At 41.5% G+C, this 20,039-nt stretch overlaps 1 protein-coding gene across 2 annotated transcripts in view; it reads left to right on the top strand.

The window, feature by feature from the left end:
- Positions 1-20,039, top strand: part of SCD (stearoyl-CoA desaturase) — a 63,003-nt gene that overhangs the window by 13,443 nt on the left and 29,521 nt on the right. For both annotated transcript variants that reach the window (XM_068257869.1, XM_068257868.1), the window contains exon 2: positions 17,112-17,367. In XM_068257869.1, the coding sequence (XP_068113970.1) occupies positions 17,133-17,367 (235 nt within the window). In that variant the 5' untranslated portion in view covers positions 17,112-17,132. The remainder of the gene's footprint in view (positions 1-17,111; positions 17,368-20,039) is intronic.

Below are 20,039 nucleotides of genomic sequence, written 5' to 3' on the forward strand. Positions count from 1 at the left end.
AAAGTTCGGTGTGCATTGTCCTTCTATAGCTTTTTTTTCCACTTGATGTGTTGTCAAGCTGCATAGGTCTGTCTACAGACCATGTTTGTGTAAGAAGACTAAGTGCGTCAGGCAGGCTTTTGTCTGTGCTTCCAGTGGACATTACCGTGCTGCAGCCATTTTTTTTTATATTTATGATAATTGTTCTGATGCGACATCATGTGTCAGGCTTACTGCAGGCAGAATCCAATATCCCTGAGTGGGCCTGTATAGTGCGCTGGCTGGGCTGTTCTTCTGTGGTAATGCAGCAAGGATGCTTTATGACGATTCACGGATTTACGAAAACAGAACGCAGTACCCAGGAATAAATGCCTGTGTGAGATCATGACCCCACAAATTGCCATGCTGAAATCCCAATAGCCAGCCTATTTTATAGTGTACAAGTATATCCCCTAGCAGGCAAACTGTAATTTTTAAAATAAAATGGTGTTATTCTGTAGTCATCAGAATTGCACACGCCTCATCCCTACGTCATGGCAGTAATACCTGTTTACAAGGACAAAAAGCCCCCTCATGGCCCTTTTCTCCCCTCTCTAGTTATGTCTGCATAACTGCTAAAGACATTTTCTGGTTCATTCTATTACAGTTCTCAAAGTGTGCTAAAGAGGCAGTGCCAGGTTAACCCTAGCTGAGCTGGAGCGGAAAGTGTTTTTTGTTTTTTTTTCAAATCCAAACACTATTTTCACAGGTCCAATATTTCTCTAGAAACTACAGGGTTATAAGTGAATTCTGCCATGTTACTGTAAGGTGCAGTAATTGCCACGTTAGTGGCAAAAGAGTGACCACTCTCATGTTACAGGAGGAAGCAGTGATTTGTGAGAGGAACCACTGAAATGTACAGGAAGACATGGCATGGTAGCTGGCCATGTTACAGGAAGACATAGTGATCAGCCACATTTAACAGGAAGTGGCAGTGTCTACTGACATTACAGGTAGACTCATTGGAGCTAATTTATAAAGATGAGACCAAAGAAATTTAAATTGGACCCAAATTAAAAATACAAGATTTCAGAAATAAAATCTATTTTCTAAATCATAATAATAAATAGCAGCTTTTTTCAGTTGCATGATGACAAATATAAAATATTTTACATTTATTGGAGGAACCCCTCCCTTCCTTTCAAATTGCCGGGACAAAGTCCGGCAAACTGGTGGAGTAGGTGGTGTCCGGCAATGGAGGAATTGCTAATGGCTGCCCCCAGTATAATCCTAGTTATTAAAAGAGAAGGGTGAAAAGCATGCACTGAAATGCTCATAGGCTTGAAGGAGTGTTTATTTATCTTTGTATGTGTTAGACTAAATATTTTTAATTAAAAAAATGTTTGGTTTGGGTCCGCTTTAAGGAATCATGGAGACATTTTCAAGAGTAACCAATCACACAACAAAGATTCTGACTGGGAGCAGCTGCTTTATGCTCTCTCCAATTTCCTTTGTGCCAATCTTAATAAATTAGTGCCAGTGACTACTCATGTCTTAAGGAAGGGGTCCCCAAACGTTTTGAGTCGAGGGCTGGATCAACGTAATTCAGACTGCTGGGGGCCGGAGTATACATAAAATTATGTAGAAGTCTTTGCGGGCCAGACAGTGAAGCATACCTAGGTGACAACCTGCAGTGGACAGCAGTGTCACCTGATGTGGAATTTGATTGGAAACCAGCGAATTACTGCTTTCTGGCTTCCATGTGGATGGGTGGTGCTATGCTATTCTATATGCGGACCACCAATATTTAAAGATGTAGCTGACTGCATCTATAAGTAATACAATTTGTGTGTGAGGGGGGGGGGGGGGAGCGCGGTAGAAAAACCTCAGGGGGCCTTAGTTTGAGGACCACTGTCTTAAGGGAAGAGGTAGTGTCCATTAACCTTTTCAGCCGCGCGGACGTGAGCTTCACGTCCGCAGCGGCAAGTGCTAGAGCCGCAGGGACGCGCTAGTCACGTCCCTGCAGTTTGGGTGGTCTGCAGGCGATCGTGCGGGCAGATGCCCGCGATCGCGCTGCTGCTGCTAGCAGAGGGGATTGGCTGCAGGGGACAAAAGTCCCCTGTGCCAATCCGAGCATGTCCGCCGAGAATAAACACTGTTTTTGTTCAAAAACAGTGTTTATTCTGTAAATGGAGCCGCCGCGCTATCTCCCGCCGCGATTTCCGCCGGTTTCCGCCGCCCGATCGTTAAAGGGATACTGTAGGGGGGTCGGGGGAAAATGAGCTGAACTTACCCGGGGCTTCTAATGGTCCCCCGCAGACATCCTGTGTTGGCGCAGCCACTCCCCAATGCTCCGGCCCCGCCTCCAGTTCACTTCTGGAATTTCTGACTTTAAAGTCAGAAAACCACTGCGCCTGCGTTGCCGTGTCCTCGATTCCACTGATGTCATCAAGAGCGCACAGTGTAGGCCCAGTATGCTCTGTGTCTGCGCAGTACACTCCTGGTGACATCAGCGGGAGCGAGGACACGGCAACGCAGGCGCAGTGGTTTTCTGACTTTAAAGTCAGAAATTCCAGAAGTGAACCGGAGGCGGGGCCGGAGCATCGGTGAGTGGCTGCGCCAACACAGGATGTCTGCGGGGGACCATTAGAAGCCCCGGGTAAGTTCAGCTCATTTTCCCCCGACCCCCCTACAGTATCCCTTTAAATTTATGAATGGAAACAATGTTTCCATTCATAACTTCCCCGCCGCTGCTGTGATCGGAGGCTTCCGATGGAAGCCTACGTCACTTCCCTGGTTACAATGTAGTGATACATTGTATCCCCATTAGCGTACATTGTACGCTAATGGGATTTTTGCTCAGTAGGGACATCTTGTGGCCAAATAGTATAACACACCTACTAACTTTGGGGAATAAAAATAAATGGTTATTTATGTCAAGAGGACATAAATTGAATAAATATTGGGCTAAAAATTAGTGATGGATGTAAAACTGAAAAAGTGCACCTTTATTTTCAAATAAAATATTGTCACCATACATTAAACTAGGGGTATAATTTTAACATTTAAATAACGAAGACAAATGGCCAAATAAAATGTGTGGATTTTAGTTATGGTAGCATTAATTATTTTAAAACTGTAATGACTGAAAACTGAAATTATTATTTTATTATTTTATTATTATTCCCATTATAATACAGTTAGATTAAAATAATTCTTAGCATAATTTACCACCCAAAGAAAGCCTAATTGCTGGCGGAAAAAACAAGGTATAGATCATTTTGCTGTGATAAGTACTGATAAAGCTATTGGGGAATGAAAGGGAGTAGCGCTGACAGGTGAAAATTCCTCTCGTCCATAAGGTGAAAAATCCCCGCGGGCTGAAATGGTTAAAATGTAACAGGAAGACACAGTGACCATTGATATGTTACAGGATGGTGGAATGATCACTGATGTCTTACAGCAACCCTGACTTTATGCCAAGATATTCCAGGAATGTGCAGTGGCAATTGAAATATTACTGGAAGATGGCGTGACCACAGATATGGCCTAGGCATATGCAGTGGTCATTCGTGTTAAAGGAGAACTGTAGTGAGAGGTATAGAGAGGCTGCCATATTGATTTCTTTTTAAGCAATACCAGTTACCTGGCTGTCCTGCTGATCCTCTGCCTCTAATCCTTTTAGCCATAGCCCCTGAACAAGCATGCAGCATATCAGGTGTTTCTGACATTTTTGTCAGATCTGACAAGATTAGCTGCATGCTTGTTTCTGGTGTGATTCTGCAGGCAGATAGCTGAGCAGGGCTGCCAGGTAACTGGTATTGCCTAAAAGGAAATCAATATGGCAGCCTCTATATACCTCTCTCTACAGTTCTCCTTTAAAGGAAGAGGCAGAAAGTGAGCACTAATGTGGTCATGAAGACACAGTGACCTTCAAGGTTTTACAGAAAGATTCAATGATCACTAATGTAACAGCAGAGTGACTATTGGAATGCTGTTGATGTGTTACAAGCTGACTGCTGGCATGGGATAACAATTTGCAGTGACCCTTGACACTTGTGTTAAAGTACTATACATGAACCACTTACGTATTACAGGAAGACATATTACACAAATGTTGTCATGATACCTGATGGAGCAATGAATACTGGATTTGTGAACACTGACATGTTTCAAGAGGTGGAGAAATTGCTGACATGCTGCAGACAGTGAAACAACCCCTGACATGTTACAGAGGACAAAACAACCACTGGCATTCACTAGGGGATAGAGCGACTGACATGTTAGGGTGCTGGCTAGAGTAAAATTTGACAAGGTGTTTTTTTTTTCTTTTTGCTCTGTAGTGAGTGGGTAAACTAGACACTAATCAGATTCTCTAGGTTAACAACTGATACCTGACAGCTTGATTTATTAATCAGCTCTCAGGTAACCACCCATCAGCCTTCCAAAGTTCTAATGTAGCCTAGGTGAATTCTACTTCCTGTGAAGGAAAACAATTTTCTGATGTCAGATTTCATACTCATCTCTACCACAGACCAACTCCAACTCAACACCCATCTCCCTGTGTACTCCAAGTTTATTTAGAGTAGAAATTTGATGATGGACTCCAAGCACATTCAAATAAAAGCCGCTATGTTATCTAGGATTGCATTTAGAAATCAGAAGTAAAACCTGTGTTGTTGTTAAGCCAGTAACAGTATCAGATTTTTTTTAAAGGACTGCTGAAGTGAGAAAAAGTAAGTTAGATACTTACCTCAGAAATGGAAAGCCTCTGGATGGTCCAGAGGCTTTTCAGATCCTCCAACAGCCCATTGTTCCAGTGTAGGGTCCCTCTATACCTATTTGGTGCAGTGTGAATCAAATAGGTTTCTGTTGACTGCTCCGGGCGTTGACAAGCACATGTAGACTGGCCATGTGCCAGTAAGGTTCGTACATGCTCAGTAGAGAGAATCTCCCGACCACAGAGGAAATAAAATGCACTTCTTTTCTGGGCATGCACAAGTAAATCTGGGCATATGCAGATTTTACTTGCTCACTCCCAGTCTGGATGCGTTCCCCCACAATCTGGAGTGCAGTCAGAAGATTAAGATGGACCCTGCACTGAAATGGTGGGCTTTTGGAGGATCTGGGAAGCTTCTGAACTATCCAGAGGCTGAGGTAACTAAATCCACACCTTATTCAATTGTATTTCTTTACAACAGCATTTAGGCTAGCAGAGGGAGGGTGGGTCTTTGAGCCCATTGAGCTGTACTGCTTGATTACATGAGAGTAGAGTACATTACAATGTATATTCATCATTTAGCTGCTGACTGGTACTGTCCAGTCGGCAGGTGGAAAAGGGGCTTCACTCATCCTGTGACAAAGGGGGAGGACACACAGCTACTTATGCTAGTAGTAGTTCTTTAGTGACATCTTAATTATAGGTTTGGGTGGACAGAATTACAAATCTATTATCAGGTAATATATTTAACTTTTCTTTAACTGCTCTATTTGGATGTGTGCCTGGATTTCGGCATTAATTAAATATTAGTGCTGGATAATGTTTTCCTAATGATAATGATAATACTTTTTTAGACTAATTAGAAATGCATTTAAAATATTGACACCTAAAAAAATCATCGTAAAAAAGCTGCTTTAGTTGCTCACTAATTTATATTGGCAACTTGCTCATGTAATCGGTTGTGGCGTGTCCTTTATAGATTTAGGGAGTCCATGATTTTGGTGATCCTGGCCCCACCTCCTGCCCACCTCACCATGTCCCAAAGTATGCATTGGTGCAGAGGCCAGTGCATGACATCAGAGGGGGCAGGCCTCACTCCAATTGCATTGAATTATGGGCACCAGTGTGACCTGCCAGGGCTCACAAACCGATCATTTCATCAAGCAGAGAGGTAAGGCTGCAGATTCTATTTCTGTATAATAGAGTCTAGGTCCTATTTACTTACTCTGAGCCATTTTAACTAGTAGTGTAATCTACTATATACATATACAGTAATGCAAGAATAAGGAAGAATAGTAATCTGCTTATAAAGTTTAGGAAGACGAGACAAAAAATAACAATAACATTTATATTGCGCTTTTCTCCTGGCGAACACTAAGCGCTTCAGCTGCATCTACTGGGGGGACTCAGCAGGCAGCAGCAGGTTTAGGGAGTCTAGCCCAAGGACTCCTTACTGAATAGGTGCTGGCTTACTGAACAGGAAGAGCTGTGATTCATACCCAGGTCTCCTGTGTCAGAGGCAGAGCCCGTAACCATTACACTGAGCTGTGTGCCAGCGTTTTCTCTGTGATACTAATATTTGCATGTGTCTGTACGTTTCTCTCACAAATGTTTTGCCAACATATGTGGAAAGGTTTATGCTGGATTCAGACACATTTTTATTAACAGTATAGTTTTCTAAACCTTTTGGCATATTCCTGTTTTACTAAACATTTTTTTAATTATTATTTGATATAGCTTACACAGCGCTTTACAGGGTCTGATGAATGGCATGCATTTTAGCTGGCCACACACTTACAGATTTCTGGTAAATAAGATAAATGATCAATGTCTACCTAATGCTGATCGGTTTCCTGATTTACCACCTTAAACTTGAAGATATTAGACCAGATTTCAGTAGAATATCAGTCGCACATTAATCCCGCCCCAGAATCAAACACATAAAAATGGGCATTCTGGATCAATTTTTGATTGATATATCCGTTAAATAGTGATTGGGATTGCCCAAGTTCTTAATACATTTTAAATAGATTTGATGTTTTTCCTAATCTTTTTGTTTATAGTGAGTATTACTTTATGTCTGCCTTAGCTGTGTTTCAACATCACTCACAATTCAATGTCCCCCTCACAAACAAGGGCCAATTTTGGGTAAACAAAAATGGTGATCCACTTGCTCATGTGATACCTAACACGTGAGGAGCTTGAGAGGCTGGACAGAAGCACACGGAACAAAATTTGAAAGGACCACAACTCAAAACCCACACAAAGCCAGGCAGTGGCGTAACTAAGAAGCCTGGGGCCCCGGTATGAGTATTACATGGGGCCCAAGGCACTCTATTAATATGGAGCCCCAAAACAAAACAGTAAGAAGTTTAGAATCAGGATGATACCATTTATTGGCTGCAGGGTGGGATTCTGTATCCTTAGTGCTTGAGATATAAGTTTTTCCTTTTTGCATGTAGTCAAGAAAAAGATGTCACTGTCCAGTTGTGCAAGTTTCTTCAGGTCTTTCTTTAGGTCCAGGAAAGTGCGGTACATTGCAGTATCTTCAAGCATAGTATTAGCAGTAGAGTATTGTACCGTGTTAGCCATCAGTAAAAGCAAGAAGTTTAGAATCAGGATGATACCATTTATTGGCCAGTAGGGTGTTGTACCGTGTTAGCCATCAGTAAAAGAAAGAAGTTTAGAATCAGGATGATACCATTTTTTGGCCAGTAGCCATTAGCCATCAGTAAAAGCAAGAAGTATAGAATCAGGATGATACCATTTATTGGCCAGTAGGCCAATAAATGGTATCATCCTGATTATAAACTTCTTTCTTTTACTGATGGCTAACACGGTACAATACCCTACTGGCCAATAAATGGTATCATCCTGATTTTAAACTTTTTGCTTTTAATGATGGCTAACACGGTACAATACCCTACTGCTAAAACACAACGGTGTCAGAGATGTGTAATCAAAGTCAGGAAACAGTTTGTTAGAAAATACCGCTATGCAATGCACATATAGATTTGTTTATTACCAGCATAGCACCAATGAAAAGCTAATCAAATGGATGGAGGGCCCCTAGTGGGCCCCTTTGATCCCCGGTGCAGTTGCAACCTCTGTATCCCCATTGCTATGCCACTGAAGCCAGGGGATGAAAACAACACCTAAAACCCCCTGAGATTCTTGGTTTCACATATCTATAGACATGTGGGCAAGCCCAACAGCTAGTATCAAGGCCAAGCTCACAACTTTACATTTTGGTCCATTTAACTTGCCAGTATATTTGTGGGCTGTGGATCCCATTCAAACATGAGGGCAAATACAAACTCCTGTATAGATAGTCTGTTAAGTGCTTCAAGGTAAGAGAATGGGCTGTTCCTCTTCTATTCATGTATTCATTGGTAATCCATAGAAAGCTGCATCCCTGAGGTGGGGACAGAGGCCCGAGTGGACATGCAGATGAGGGATTTCCTTTGCTGTTACTTCTGGGCAGTGTGAGATTCTCTTTTGTAAGTCAGGTCTACTGAGAATTATTCTCATTCACTAAAAAAAAATATTAGCCGGCGTGTGCTCCTTGGAGATCTGCCACTGCTGTGTGTACGTCAGAGCACATTGTCTTCTCTGCGTTTTCCTCTCACAGCAGTGTAAATATTGAAAGAATCCTTAAATAAACTATGCTATAACTGAGCTGTAATGGGGACGTCAGCCCAAAGCACTTTTTAGATATAGATAGACAGAGTGGAGGATGGACAGAGAACCTGCCAGGTGATTGGTATGCTGGGTCCTGTTGGGGAGATCTCCCATCACTTCTTGTTCTTACAAGGAGTTTTGAATCAGGATGATACCATTTATTGGCTAACTTAGAGATGGATAAACAGTGAGCTTTCGACTTATAAAAAGCCTTCGTCGGACTGGTTCCTGACAAACACTGGAAAACACAGCTTATATACACTGACAGACAGAGGAGAAACATTCTTTAGCAAACATAAATGTAATTAGATGCCTCAACTGTTACTGAGGAGGCATTCTCAGGCATCCTGGCTAAATTCTTCATGTTCTTAGTGTTCTTCCTGTTCTCAGTTTTACTATGCACTACCCAGCACCCATTCTAACTTGAAACCTCAGCTATAAGTGCCTAACCCTAACCCCCCACCTAAAGTCTAACCCTAACCCACCTGTAGGTGCCCACCTATTTCCTAACCATAACTTCCCCCCATAAGTGCCTAAAAAAAGAATGCCTACCTAATGCCTAACCCTACCCCTCATAAGTGCTTAACCTTAACCCCCCACACCTAATGCTTAACAATACCCCCCCCCCAGCACCCAAACAACTGATAGTGGTATACAACCATTAAGTACAACGTAGTAGTCAAGAGGCTACTAGCTGCATATAGCACCCAAATCACCACCTGCACACCCGATTACCAAACATTAACCCAGGTGTCCATTTGCCATTCGGGGCACCCAATTGACCTGATCAGACTCAGTACATGCAAGGGCAAATCCTGACCTGTCACAAGACCATAACGTCACTCTACACATAACACTCTACAAAAAAAATTAACTGGAGGCTCTGCTAAGGAGCAAAAAAACCCAAAAAACATCTGGATGAGACTCTTCCTCTAGCCACCTGACTAGCCTCTTCCTCTAGCCACCTGACCCGATTAATAGTGCAGAGGCCAAAGAATAATATGGCTGGCATGGAGCAGGATGGGGCACTGTAGTTTCAAGAGGGGACAATGCTGGTCTTCTAGACAAGGAAGTCCAAACAAACACCAGAACACCTGGCAGTTGTCTGAGCTGTTAATGTGGCAATTCTATACAGTATATACAGCCTTTTCACCGCTTTGCTGTCATGCAGTCCTTTACAGGATTAGTTACATTGCACATTTTTGCAGGCTTCAGCACATATTTGAGGAATAACACAACTTTCAGTACCCTTTTGGATGCCCAAAAGTGGCATTTTGTGACATTAATTAAACTCACCAAATCTTCGCTGCTCCCCAGTGCTCCAGAATACTTCCTTCTTCCACATGGATTGTTGTGTTTTTGTCACTTAGCCCTATTCATATGCTAATAATGTAAACAAACTCAGAGGACATAAGGCATTCACAGAAAATAAAAACAGGTCAACTTACTGGGCATTCCTCTGACTTGTCTTTCATATAGGAAAAACGATCAGGCACGATGGAGCAAGATGTTTATTGTGATTTCTGATTTATAATTGTAGAATCTAATTAAATGAATTCCTCATAATAATAATAGGCAGTCTAGTCTAGCCACACAGTATACAGTATTATCCAATTTCTGTGACTAGAGTTACACTTCCATGAAAGAGAAGCATTACCTTACCATACAGAGCAGCATGAAAATGGAGCTGTGACTGCTGAATATCCCTTCCATGTCATAAAGATCTACATGAGGAATGCATTTTATAGCACCTTTTCCTCTGGTTACAGTGTTATTGCTTTACACATTCAGTAAACCGGTATAAAGCAACCAGCATAGCTGGTGGAAGAGGGAGGAACAGTCATTCGCTACGTTATAATTAAAATGAGACTGCTCTTTATGTGTGATTATGATTCTACAAAATATCAAATAGGCTAATAGTACATAAGGCTACAGTTTAACAATATATTTTTATGTCTAGGACAGGGGTCCCCAAACAGTTTTGGGTCGAGGGCCGGGTCAACATACTTCAGACGGCTGGGGGCCGGAGTATACATAAAATGATGTAGAAGTCTTTGGGGGCCAGACAGTGAAGCATGCCCAGGTGACAACCTGCAGTCCAATTGGACAGCAGTGTCAGCTGATGTGGAAATTTGATTGGAAACCAGCGAATTACTGCTTTCTGGCTTCCATGTGGATGGGTGGTGCCAGCACTGCTATTCTATATGCGGACCACCAATATTTAAAGATGTAGCTGACCACATCTATAAGTAATACATTTTGTGTGTGGAGGGCCGGTGAAAAAGCCTCAGGGGGCCACATTCGGCCCGCGGGCCTTAGTTTGAGGACCACTAGTCTAGGACCACTGTTTGGGCAAACTGGGTGCAAAACAAGATATGTGGCTTATTCTCACCTAGACTTTATCCTTTGGGCCCCATCGCCACTCCGGAAAATGTTTCAATGCAAATTTTGACATTGAAAAATCACTTCATATCGCGTTCCTGAAAAAGTGTCCAAAATCACGGGATGTGGTTAAAGCCCCTTAAAGTAGTCAAACACAGTTTATAGCTTTGGAAATAAATGTATCATTATTCTGCACTTTATCTTCTCACTTTCCGTGGCCAATACAAGCAGCCCATTGGCTGCTTGTATTGTACATTCTTGTTGCCGGATCAGTAGTGGGCATTGCCATTTCATTTTGGGGAGGAGTGGAAACTCCAACACGCTCCCCATCTTCCTCCCATGATTAATATCCCAGTGTGGGACACACCCTCTCCAGTGCAGCACTCACACTGTGGAGCAGAAGGAAGGTGATCAAGGTGAACCATAACTAGGAGTGTGTCAGGGGCTAAAAAAAAACAAAAAGAAGGCAAATTTTATTGTTTTATTATTGTGTAAAGAAGGCAAATTTCTCTTTCGAAAGATTATTTTAGACATAGGGTATTTGCAGGCTGTATTTTTTTACAAATAACATCCAGTCCCTAAGTGTATAGAGGTATGACTGAAGGTGGTTGGATTTAGTCGCTGTCTGCATTTTCTTTTCTGAGGTAAACCTGATAAATCTTTTGTCCAACACTATTTACAAAACTGACACTTCATGAGACTGGTTGGAAAGGTATCTTCAGGACCAAAGTACCATGCCCCTTGGCTTTTTTTCACAGAGGAACACAAACATAACAGCAAGATCTATCAGCATAAGATTAATCTTGCCTGAAATCTGGCTAATTGGATTCTAAATACATTTGTATTGAGTCAACCTAACCCCAAATAACCCTCCCAGCCCCGGTAATTTAGTAGACGGGGTTCTTACATATCAGTGCAATAGAAGGTCCTTCTCAGCCATCTAAATAAAATTCATGTTTGAATGTTTTCATATGCACCATAAGCGTCATTTTACACTACATCAGTTACTCTCAGTTATAACTGAAAGAAAACTGATTTTCAAAGTAATGTCCATGTTTCCCTATGGCTCAGTTTCCACTATGCGCATTTTAACTGAAAGCTTTTTCACAATACACTGCTATGGAAAGTTAAAACGCATCAGTTTTTCAGCGTATAGTGTAAAAGAGGCCTAATACCCTTTTTCATTTTTTAGGTGCTTAGTAGTTATTTAAAGGGAAATTCCACTTTCATGAAAATAAAAACTAAAACATTGCCATAAATATAGATTGACGGAGCTATTTCATACTTTTCATTTCAGTTTATCGGCAATTTACACAATTTTGAAAATTGACAGTAACCGCTAACTGGTATTCTGTGCAGCCTATAAAACAGCACCCTCGCTTAGGCGCACAGTTGCTATGAGACTGGCCAGAAATTCCCACCTGGCTACAGGAGGTTACAGGAGAGTCCTTATTACACATTTTTAACACCTGGGCCAATTTGCTGATGAACAGGACATTTTGATACTCCTATCCATCAGCTTGTATTAGAAGCACCCTGGAATGCTTATGTCTTATAGTCACAGCACCGTAAAATATGCTTTCCATGAATCCATGCAATATACAGAGCCATTCTGAAAATTACCCCTTTCCTAAGCAGAGTATCACAAGTTACTAGTTGTGTCTTATCGGTAGATGAGATATAGACACCAGTTCAACTCGAAACATTTTTATCCAAAAAGCAATCTAACAACGCGTTTCATGGGTCATGGCCCACTTCCTCAGGTCAATACAAAATGACTTGATAGCATAAGTGATAGAGTATAGGCGCCTCTAATAGCCTGTAGTCCATACACTTTGTGAGCATACAGTATATCTATATACACTTATCCTCCCTATACCTGATGATACTGCACCATTGGGCTACTGGCCTCTCTCTACTTCTCGCCTAAGTATTCTTGGTTCCTACAAGAATCAGTGAAAAAAAAAAACCTATCCCATTTAATCATCTTCTCCAAATAATAGTTTCTTATTTTTCTAAATTATATAAAGTATTTTCATGATTTTCTTGAGCGGTAGGTGAGTGCAATAATGTAGTCATTGCAATAACCCACTTGACAGAGTGAGGCAATGTAGGAGGCCAGTTTCTTTGTTGATTATTCCGAATAACAGCTTTCAATTTTAATTTTTGAAGCATTACAATCAACTGAAAGGCTTGTAAGATATTTACTGGACTGGTTGAACTACCTTCAGCATGAAGTTCACAAAGGTTTGTAGGGTTGAGATTTCGACATCCAATTTTTATTTTCATATTTTTTTATAAAGTCATACAAAATATGGTCCTGTGCTATAGTGTTCAAGATTACTGTAGAAATCCCTGTGGGACCAGCAATATCTCACCAACTTTCATGCTTAGAGTCCTGAAGTAGTTTTATTTTTCCAACAAATTACTTGAAATAGAACATGTAAAGCAACAACGCACGGAAATCACTTTTGTGTAGAATTTTTGTAAGGTTTCCCATCATACTACAACCACGTCATAGCGCACAAAATACAAAATATGAATTCCTGTTTTGAATTCCGTGATGCCAGAGCAGATAAATCCACAAGGTGCCTTTTTAGTCCTTAAACTATTCAGGTTGAGTAGACTAATGTTACATACAGATGAGATAAAAGTCTGTGGAAAAGGCAAGATCACAGACCAATTTTACCCTCTTCCCATGTAGTATGAGAGTCATACTCTACACAGTCTATTCTATTGAGCTGAACTCCCCATCAGATAAAAATCTTTGCAAGATGCTGCGCACAAAGACGCTGTACACATTCAAAAGATCAATATCTGCAAAAGATCAGTTCCTGCAAAAGATCAGTTTCTGCAAAATGCATTAATGGTCTATGATATCCGCAGATCTCATATACACCTTGTTTAACCACTTTCCCCACTGCTACAGTATATCTACGTCAGCTGTGGCACCCTCCAAGCCACAGCGACGTAGATATACTGACCTCCTTGCAGCCCTGATGTCCACGTTCGGGTGCGCTGCAGAGTGCACCCTCCGGCACTGTCAGCTGCATTACTAATTGGTGGAAGGGAACATGTTCCCTTTTGGCCAATTAGTCCACCCCCCTCCCATTAACGATCGCTGCAGTAGTGAACTGCAGCGATCCTTCATCTGTCCCTCTCGGCGCACAAATAGTTAATAAAAATGCACAAGCAAGCAGCCACACTCACCTACCTCGGTCCTGCGACGATCCTGAAGCCTGATCCTCCGATCACCGCTCTGAAGTCAGCCGCATATTGCCGGAAACCCGAGTCCCGGCTTGATGACGTCATCAAGCCGGGACCCGGGTTACCGGCAATATGCGGCTGGCTGCAGAGCGGTGATCGGAGGATCAGGCTTCAGAATCGTCGCAGGACCGAGGTAGGTGAGTGTGGCTGCTTGCTTGTGCATTTTTTTAACTATTTCTGCACGGAGGGGGCTGCCTGGTGGTGGGGGGGGGGGGGAGATCTGGCTATGGATTCTTGGGGGAGGGGGGGATATGCAAAGGGGGGTATACAAAGTTACTGGGGGACATCTTATTAACAAAGGGGAGGGGGGTTACAAATTTTGCACATCTGGGCACCTGGGGGGGCCCATAACGTAATACTGGGGGCACATTTGGCTATAATGGCGGGCAGCACTAATCCTGGGGGTACATCTGGCTATAATAGGGTAATCCTGATCCCGGGGACACATCTGGCTATAAAGAAGGGCACTATACCTGGGGGTGCATCTGTCAATCTATTCTAGGGGTGGCAAACACAGGGGACTCATCTGGCTATGCTGGGGGGGCTGATATTAGGGACACATCTGGCTGTACAGGGGGGGGGGGTTGATACTGGGGACACATCTGGATATCTATACTGGGGCGACTTTAACTGGTGGCACCATTTTTATGTCAATCGCAATTTTTATTTTTAAACAGAAATTGATCAAAATTGAGAAATAATGATTTTTTTTATTTCCCCCCCCCCCCCCTTTTTCCCATTAAAATGCATAGAGGGGAACATTTTATTTGGGACCAAATACCCCCAATGAAAGCTTAGTTTGTCTTGAAAAAAACGATATATAGATCATTTAAGTGGCACGAGTACAGGTGAAGTTATTGGTGATTAAACAGGGACACCGCTAAAGCGTAACAACTGCTCTGGTCAATAAGGGGAAAACAAGGTCTGGATGCGAAGTGGTTAATGGATATTTATCTGCAGATCAATCTTCGGGAAAATTATACATACATTTCCACCCTGATTGAGTTTTATCAGAAAAAAAAATAGGAAATCCAATCAGATTTCTCGCTTGAATAGAAAAAAGCTTTCAATTAATCTGTACAAACAATCATTTTTTTTCAAATTGCCATAAATTTGGATATTTTTAGGTAGTCCCCGGTTAATGAACAAGATAGGGACTGTAGGTTTGTTCTTAACCTGAATCTGTTCTTAAGTCGGAACATTGTGTCATCTCTGTTCCCAGTGCCTAATCTGTGCCCCCCCCTGTGCCTCGAGTGTCCCCCTCTGTGTCACCTCTGCCCGCTTTACCTGCTTATACAAAAAAAAAAAGTTTGACTTGTTCCCATGGAAACACAGAATCCATGCCGTTCGTATCGGCAGGTTGTTCATAAGTCAGGCGTTCGTAAGTCGGGGACTTTCTGTATTTTGTGTGGCCACCCCAAGAGTGCCCATTAATGACACAATTTTGATTGTACAAACTTACCACTTCTATGTAATATCAGGGACTACTAAAAGCAGTCATCCAAAGTTCTTTCACTCAGTATACCCATCTACTACATATATTAGGTAAGATTGTACAATCAGGATTATATCATTGATGGAGAACTTAACTGTACTTGTATCCATTCTAGTAAAATTTGGGCTTTCCAATATTTAATATTTAGTCACTTTACTGGAGTCAGAGCCGCAATATATTTCATTTTAAAAATTAATTTAACAGAACATTATTTTATATTAATTATCCAACAAAATGCTTCTGAAAAAGAAGTATAAAATAGATAGTCCACCAGTTCAGAGATTCTCATGGACTGACAGCTGACTGCTCACACTCAGTCAGGCTGAAACACTCCCTCTTTAGTCATGTGGGCATGTAAGTGGAGAGAAATTGGTCTGTCAGCTGAAGCCACAGCTCCCTGATGATTCATAGCCTATCACAAGGCATGGTTTCAGGCTGACAGGAAGGGGAAGTGAGCTTGCAGCTACTTTATTTATTTTGCAGAGTTTTTACTAAACTTTTGGGTCACTATTCATTTAAAATACTGCACAATTACAGTAACTATCATGTTAAAAACCACGTGCCTGAATTTGGGCTTTATACTGGTGGAATGAAACCAAACGTGGTATTTTATAATGGCACAATGTTGAGTTTGCTGTGCCAGCTGTTCACCTGACTCACCATCTGTCCAGAATCACACTTACCGGTAGAACACATTTTGTTTTTGATTTGTATAATAAATTAATTTATTTTGTTCTTTTACTTAAGCCTCGTTTCCACTTGTGTGTTGCTGATCACATTTTTACCAACTTACAGTGCTATCATCCGCAGGGACATTACAAATGCATAGACTGCCCTGTCTGATGTCATTCATGCTTTGTGATCTACCGTGGAATCTCTGCATACATTTCTGAGCAAAGTGGATAAAGTGTAGGCTTACCTAAGCCACAGTTTAGTATCATTTTAAGAGATTTTTTTAAATAGGCTAATTAGTGCATGAGAGCCTTCTTATTCGGGCAATCAGGCTCAAATTAGCCCTTTTGGTATCTATTAAAAGTGGGAGGAAGGTCCACAAACCTGTTGTCTTAGTGCTAAAAATGTGGCTTAATAGTTTGGGGTTTTTGTGGCTGTTTCTAGGGGCTAAACCGATACTCTTCTTTTTAAAGTTTTTCATCTTTTTTTTATAATTGTATAATTTATCTGACTCTGTTCTTTGTGTTTTTGGAGAATGACTGTTAGAGGTATGAGAGAAACATGTGCCAGGAAGTGGCTGCATGGGCGAGAAGCTTGTTTTTGACTAACAGCCCCCACCCAATCTTTTTTTATATGCTTGTTACTGAAATACCTCACCAGTCTGTTTGTCATGTCCTTTGCTTTGGAGGTTCATCAGAACTCTTATAGCAGCTGTCATTGAATCAGTAAGCTGTATCAAGGGCCCTATACCATTTCTGGGCAACAAATAAACACCCAACAGGGCAACATGATGTAATTTTAACTGGACTGTTGTATATTAAGTTGCTATTGCATCCATGCTAAAATGGCTAAAATGATTGTCCAGTTTACTAGCAGGCACTGCTATGCTCTCATGCTTGTTTTGCCTCACCAGTATGTTTTTCTTTTATCAAACAGATTAGATCCACTACCACTAAAATGATGTATCGGGGGAGTCAGACGCTCGTGGAGAATCCCAGCGTAAATGCTGAGGATATTGGAGCAAGCCGTGGAATGACTGATGATATCTTTGACACTACATATGAAGATAAGAAAGGACCTGCTCCTATGAAAATAGTATGGAGAAATGTCATCCTGATGTCTCTCCTCCATGTAGGAGCACTGTATGGGTTTTTACTTGTACCATCAGCAAAGGCGGCCACCTTGGTCTGGGGTAAGTCACACTTATATTAACATATAATAACATTGTTCTTCTAAAGACCTATATGGTTACTTATGATCCATTGCCCATTTCATGTGACACATCTTTTGAACTGTCAATTTCTATAATGACAATATAAGTAATAGTCCATTTGAAGCTCCAAACCACAGCAGTGTCACTGGCTGCCTGCTGATGAGCGCCGCGGAGGTGAGGATCACCACTTAAACGTATGCATTGATGTCTTTTGTATGGTTTTCCATTCCTATGAATTACATTGCATCTTTAAAGGCATGGATTATTATTATTATGTATTTATATAGCGCCGACATCTTCCACAGCGCTGTACAGAGTATATTTTGTCTTGTCACTAACAGTCCCACAGAGGGGCTCAAAATGTAATCCCTATAATAGTCATATTGTCTATATCATGTAATGTATGTATCGTACTCTAGGGCCAATTTAGGGGGAAGCCAATTAACTTACCTGTATGTTTTAGAGATGTGGGAGGAAAACCGAGTGCCCAGAGGAAACCCATGCAGACATGGGGAATACATATAAACTCTCTCCAGCTAGTGCCCTGGTTAAGATTCAAACCGGGCACCCTGCTGCACTGCAAGGCGAGAATGCTCACCAATACGCCACCGTGCTGCAGCTTCATGGCGGGGCTTGTCCTACACTTGTGCTGGCCGATAAACAAGAGCAGCAGACAGGTGCTGCATTCAGCTGCTCAGGGAAAAAAAGAGCATCAAAAATAATGACCCAACACCATCCTGGACAATGCTTGGTGATTATTTTTGTTGTTACAGTTATTGCACCTCATTGGACAAAGAGGTCTGGACCTTTAGCACGTCCAGTTATTGAATGGGCGCTGCCTAACTGTTGTTGCTACATGCCCCGGAAAAAGCTCTTAAACACAGAATATTGTTTTTTCCTTTCCTGCTGCAGATTTATTGTATTATCAGACATGGTTAACTGCAAGACAACATAGTGTGAATCTTACCTAATCACAGCTATGAATCTTTGTAGACTATGTCCACAGACGCTGGAGGCCTAATTTCATAAAGTTCTGAAGAACTTTGGAGAATAAATCATCTCTGACCTAGATTTATATTTAATGGACCTGATAGATGCAAAGCATAGCTAAGACATATTTTCCAACTTGTTGGCAAAACATCTTTTTAGATAAGTTTAGGGCCATTTCAAACAGATGGCATTGTGGCAGTATTTTCTGTACTTCTTTACTGCCCATTAGCCATTGCCCAAATTTGGGCACCAACTGATTCCAACTATTAAGGGGTGGATGAGCCAAACAACCACGCATCAGACATTAAGTGTAACCATTTTCATTTGTAGGTAAATGTGCATTTGTCAAATGCAGGGGGGTTCAAACCCATCTCATCCATCCGTGTGTTTACAGTCACTAATTTACAAGTGCAGGATGGGAATTGGCAGTTATTTGGCAAAAGTTTAATGACTCAGGGGAATTGGCTCTAATGCTTTAGGCAATGCGTTTTTAAAATACTGTAGCATAATATTGATGCTGATCGTTTGTCATAGGCTACTTTTTACCATCATTTCTTAATTTGAACAGATGATGCTCTAAAAATACAAACCAGTTATGTTATGTGACCAGTTTAGCTAAAAATTATACAGAAAGGCTTTAATACTGGTAGTAGGCAGCAGATTTTTCCTATGTTGAGAAGATACTGCAGTGCAATAATTTCAAAATTCTTTATTTAAACCGAAGATCAAATCCCACTTCGGTATTTTTGAACAGCACATCTTTCAAAGCTTCACCAACAGCGTAAACCGTTCAATTGTTTATATGCAGTGAGACTGTGTGACAAGAGGCTGTTAGGCAGAATTGATTCAGACAGTTTAGATTGCACAGCTGGAAAGTATTGAGTAAGTGCACCGCATGAAATAGATGATAATAAATTGCACATAATGCATTTAATAGAAAGACTTGGCTGGGGTTCTCAAAAGGACTGGCATCGTTGTGCCAATGGGCAGACACAGTTTCCAAGCCAAGTACTATTTTTACTGTTAGAATATTTATCTGTTGGAGCTGGTTGGCTCAGGAGTAGAAATGAATGGAGGAACATGATATGATAGTGGGTTGTAGCATCCTCTGTCTCTACTGCCTGTCTAGCTACTAAAATGGCATAACTCAGTCTCTTCTCACCTGCTCTGTCCCTCATTGGTGGCATGATTCCAAAGAGTTCCAGCCACCACTGGCAATATTTTATTTTCTCAGTTCACTTCTTCTCAGTGACTACTGACCAAAGGAGATCTCAGGTATAGACAAAAAAGGGGGAACTAGTGTGCCCAGTGCAGAGTCAGCTAAACTGTAGTAAACCATAAATGAACACCAGTGCCCTCCTGCTATGTAAAAAAAACCCGAAAAACTTCTAGACTGTGGGATTCAATGGAAAGAGCAGGCCGAGACCTCTACATTACCACTGTGCAGTTACTGAATGCAGGCATAGAATGCTCTGTCTCACCACCAGTACAAAGTACTTTTGTTACCTTCTTGGTGTCACAGACGATAAAATGAATTGTAGGCAAAGTTCTAACCTGCCAGGTTTTTCCACGCAACATTGGGAATTAACGAACATCGCTAGATTGCACTGCCCACAATCTGCATGTAGAAATGTTGGTATCCTCCATAATCCAAAACTAGG

Source organism: Hyperolius riggenbachi, chromosome 10 (genome assembly GCF_040937935.1).
Source record: "Hyperolius riggenbachi isolate aHypRig1 chromosome 10, aHypRig1.pri, whole genome shotgun sequence".
Lineage (NCBI taxonomy): Eukaryota > Metazoa > Chordata > Amphibia > Anura > Hyperoliidae > Hyperolius > Hyperolius riggenbachi.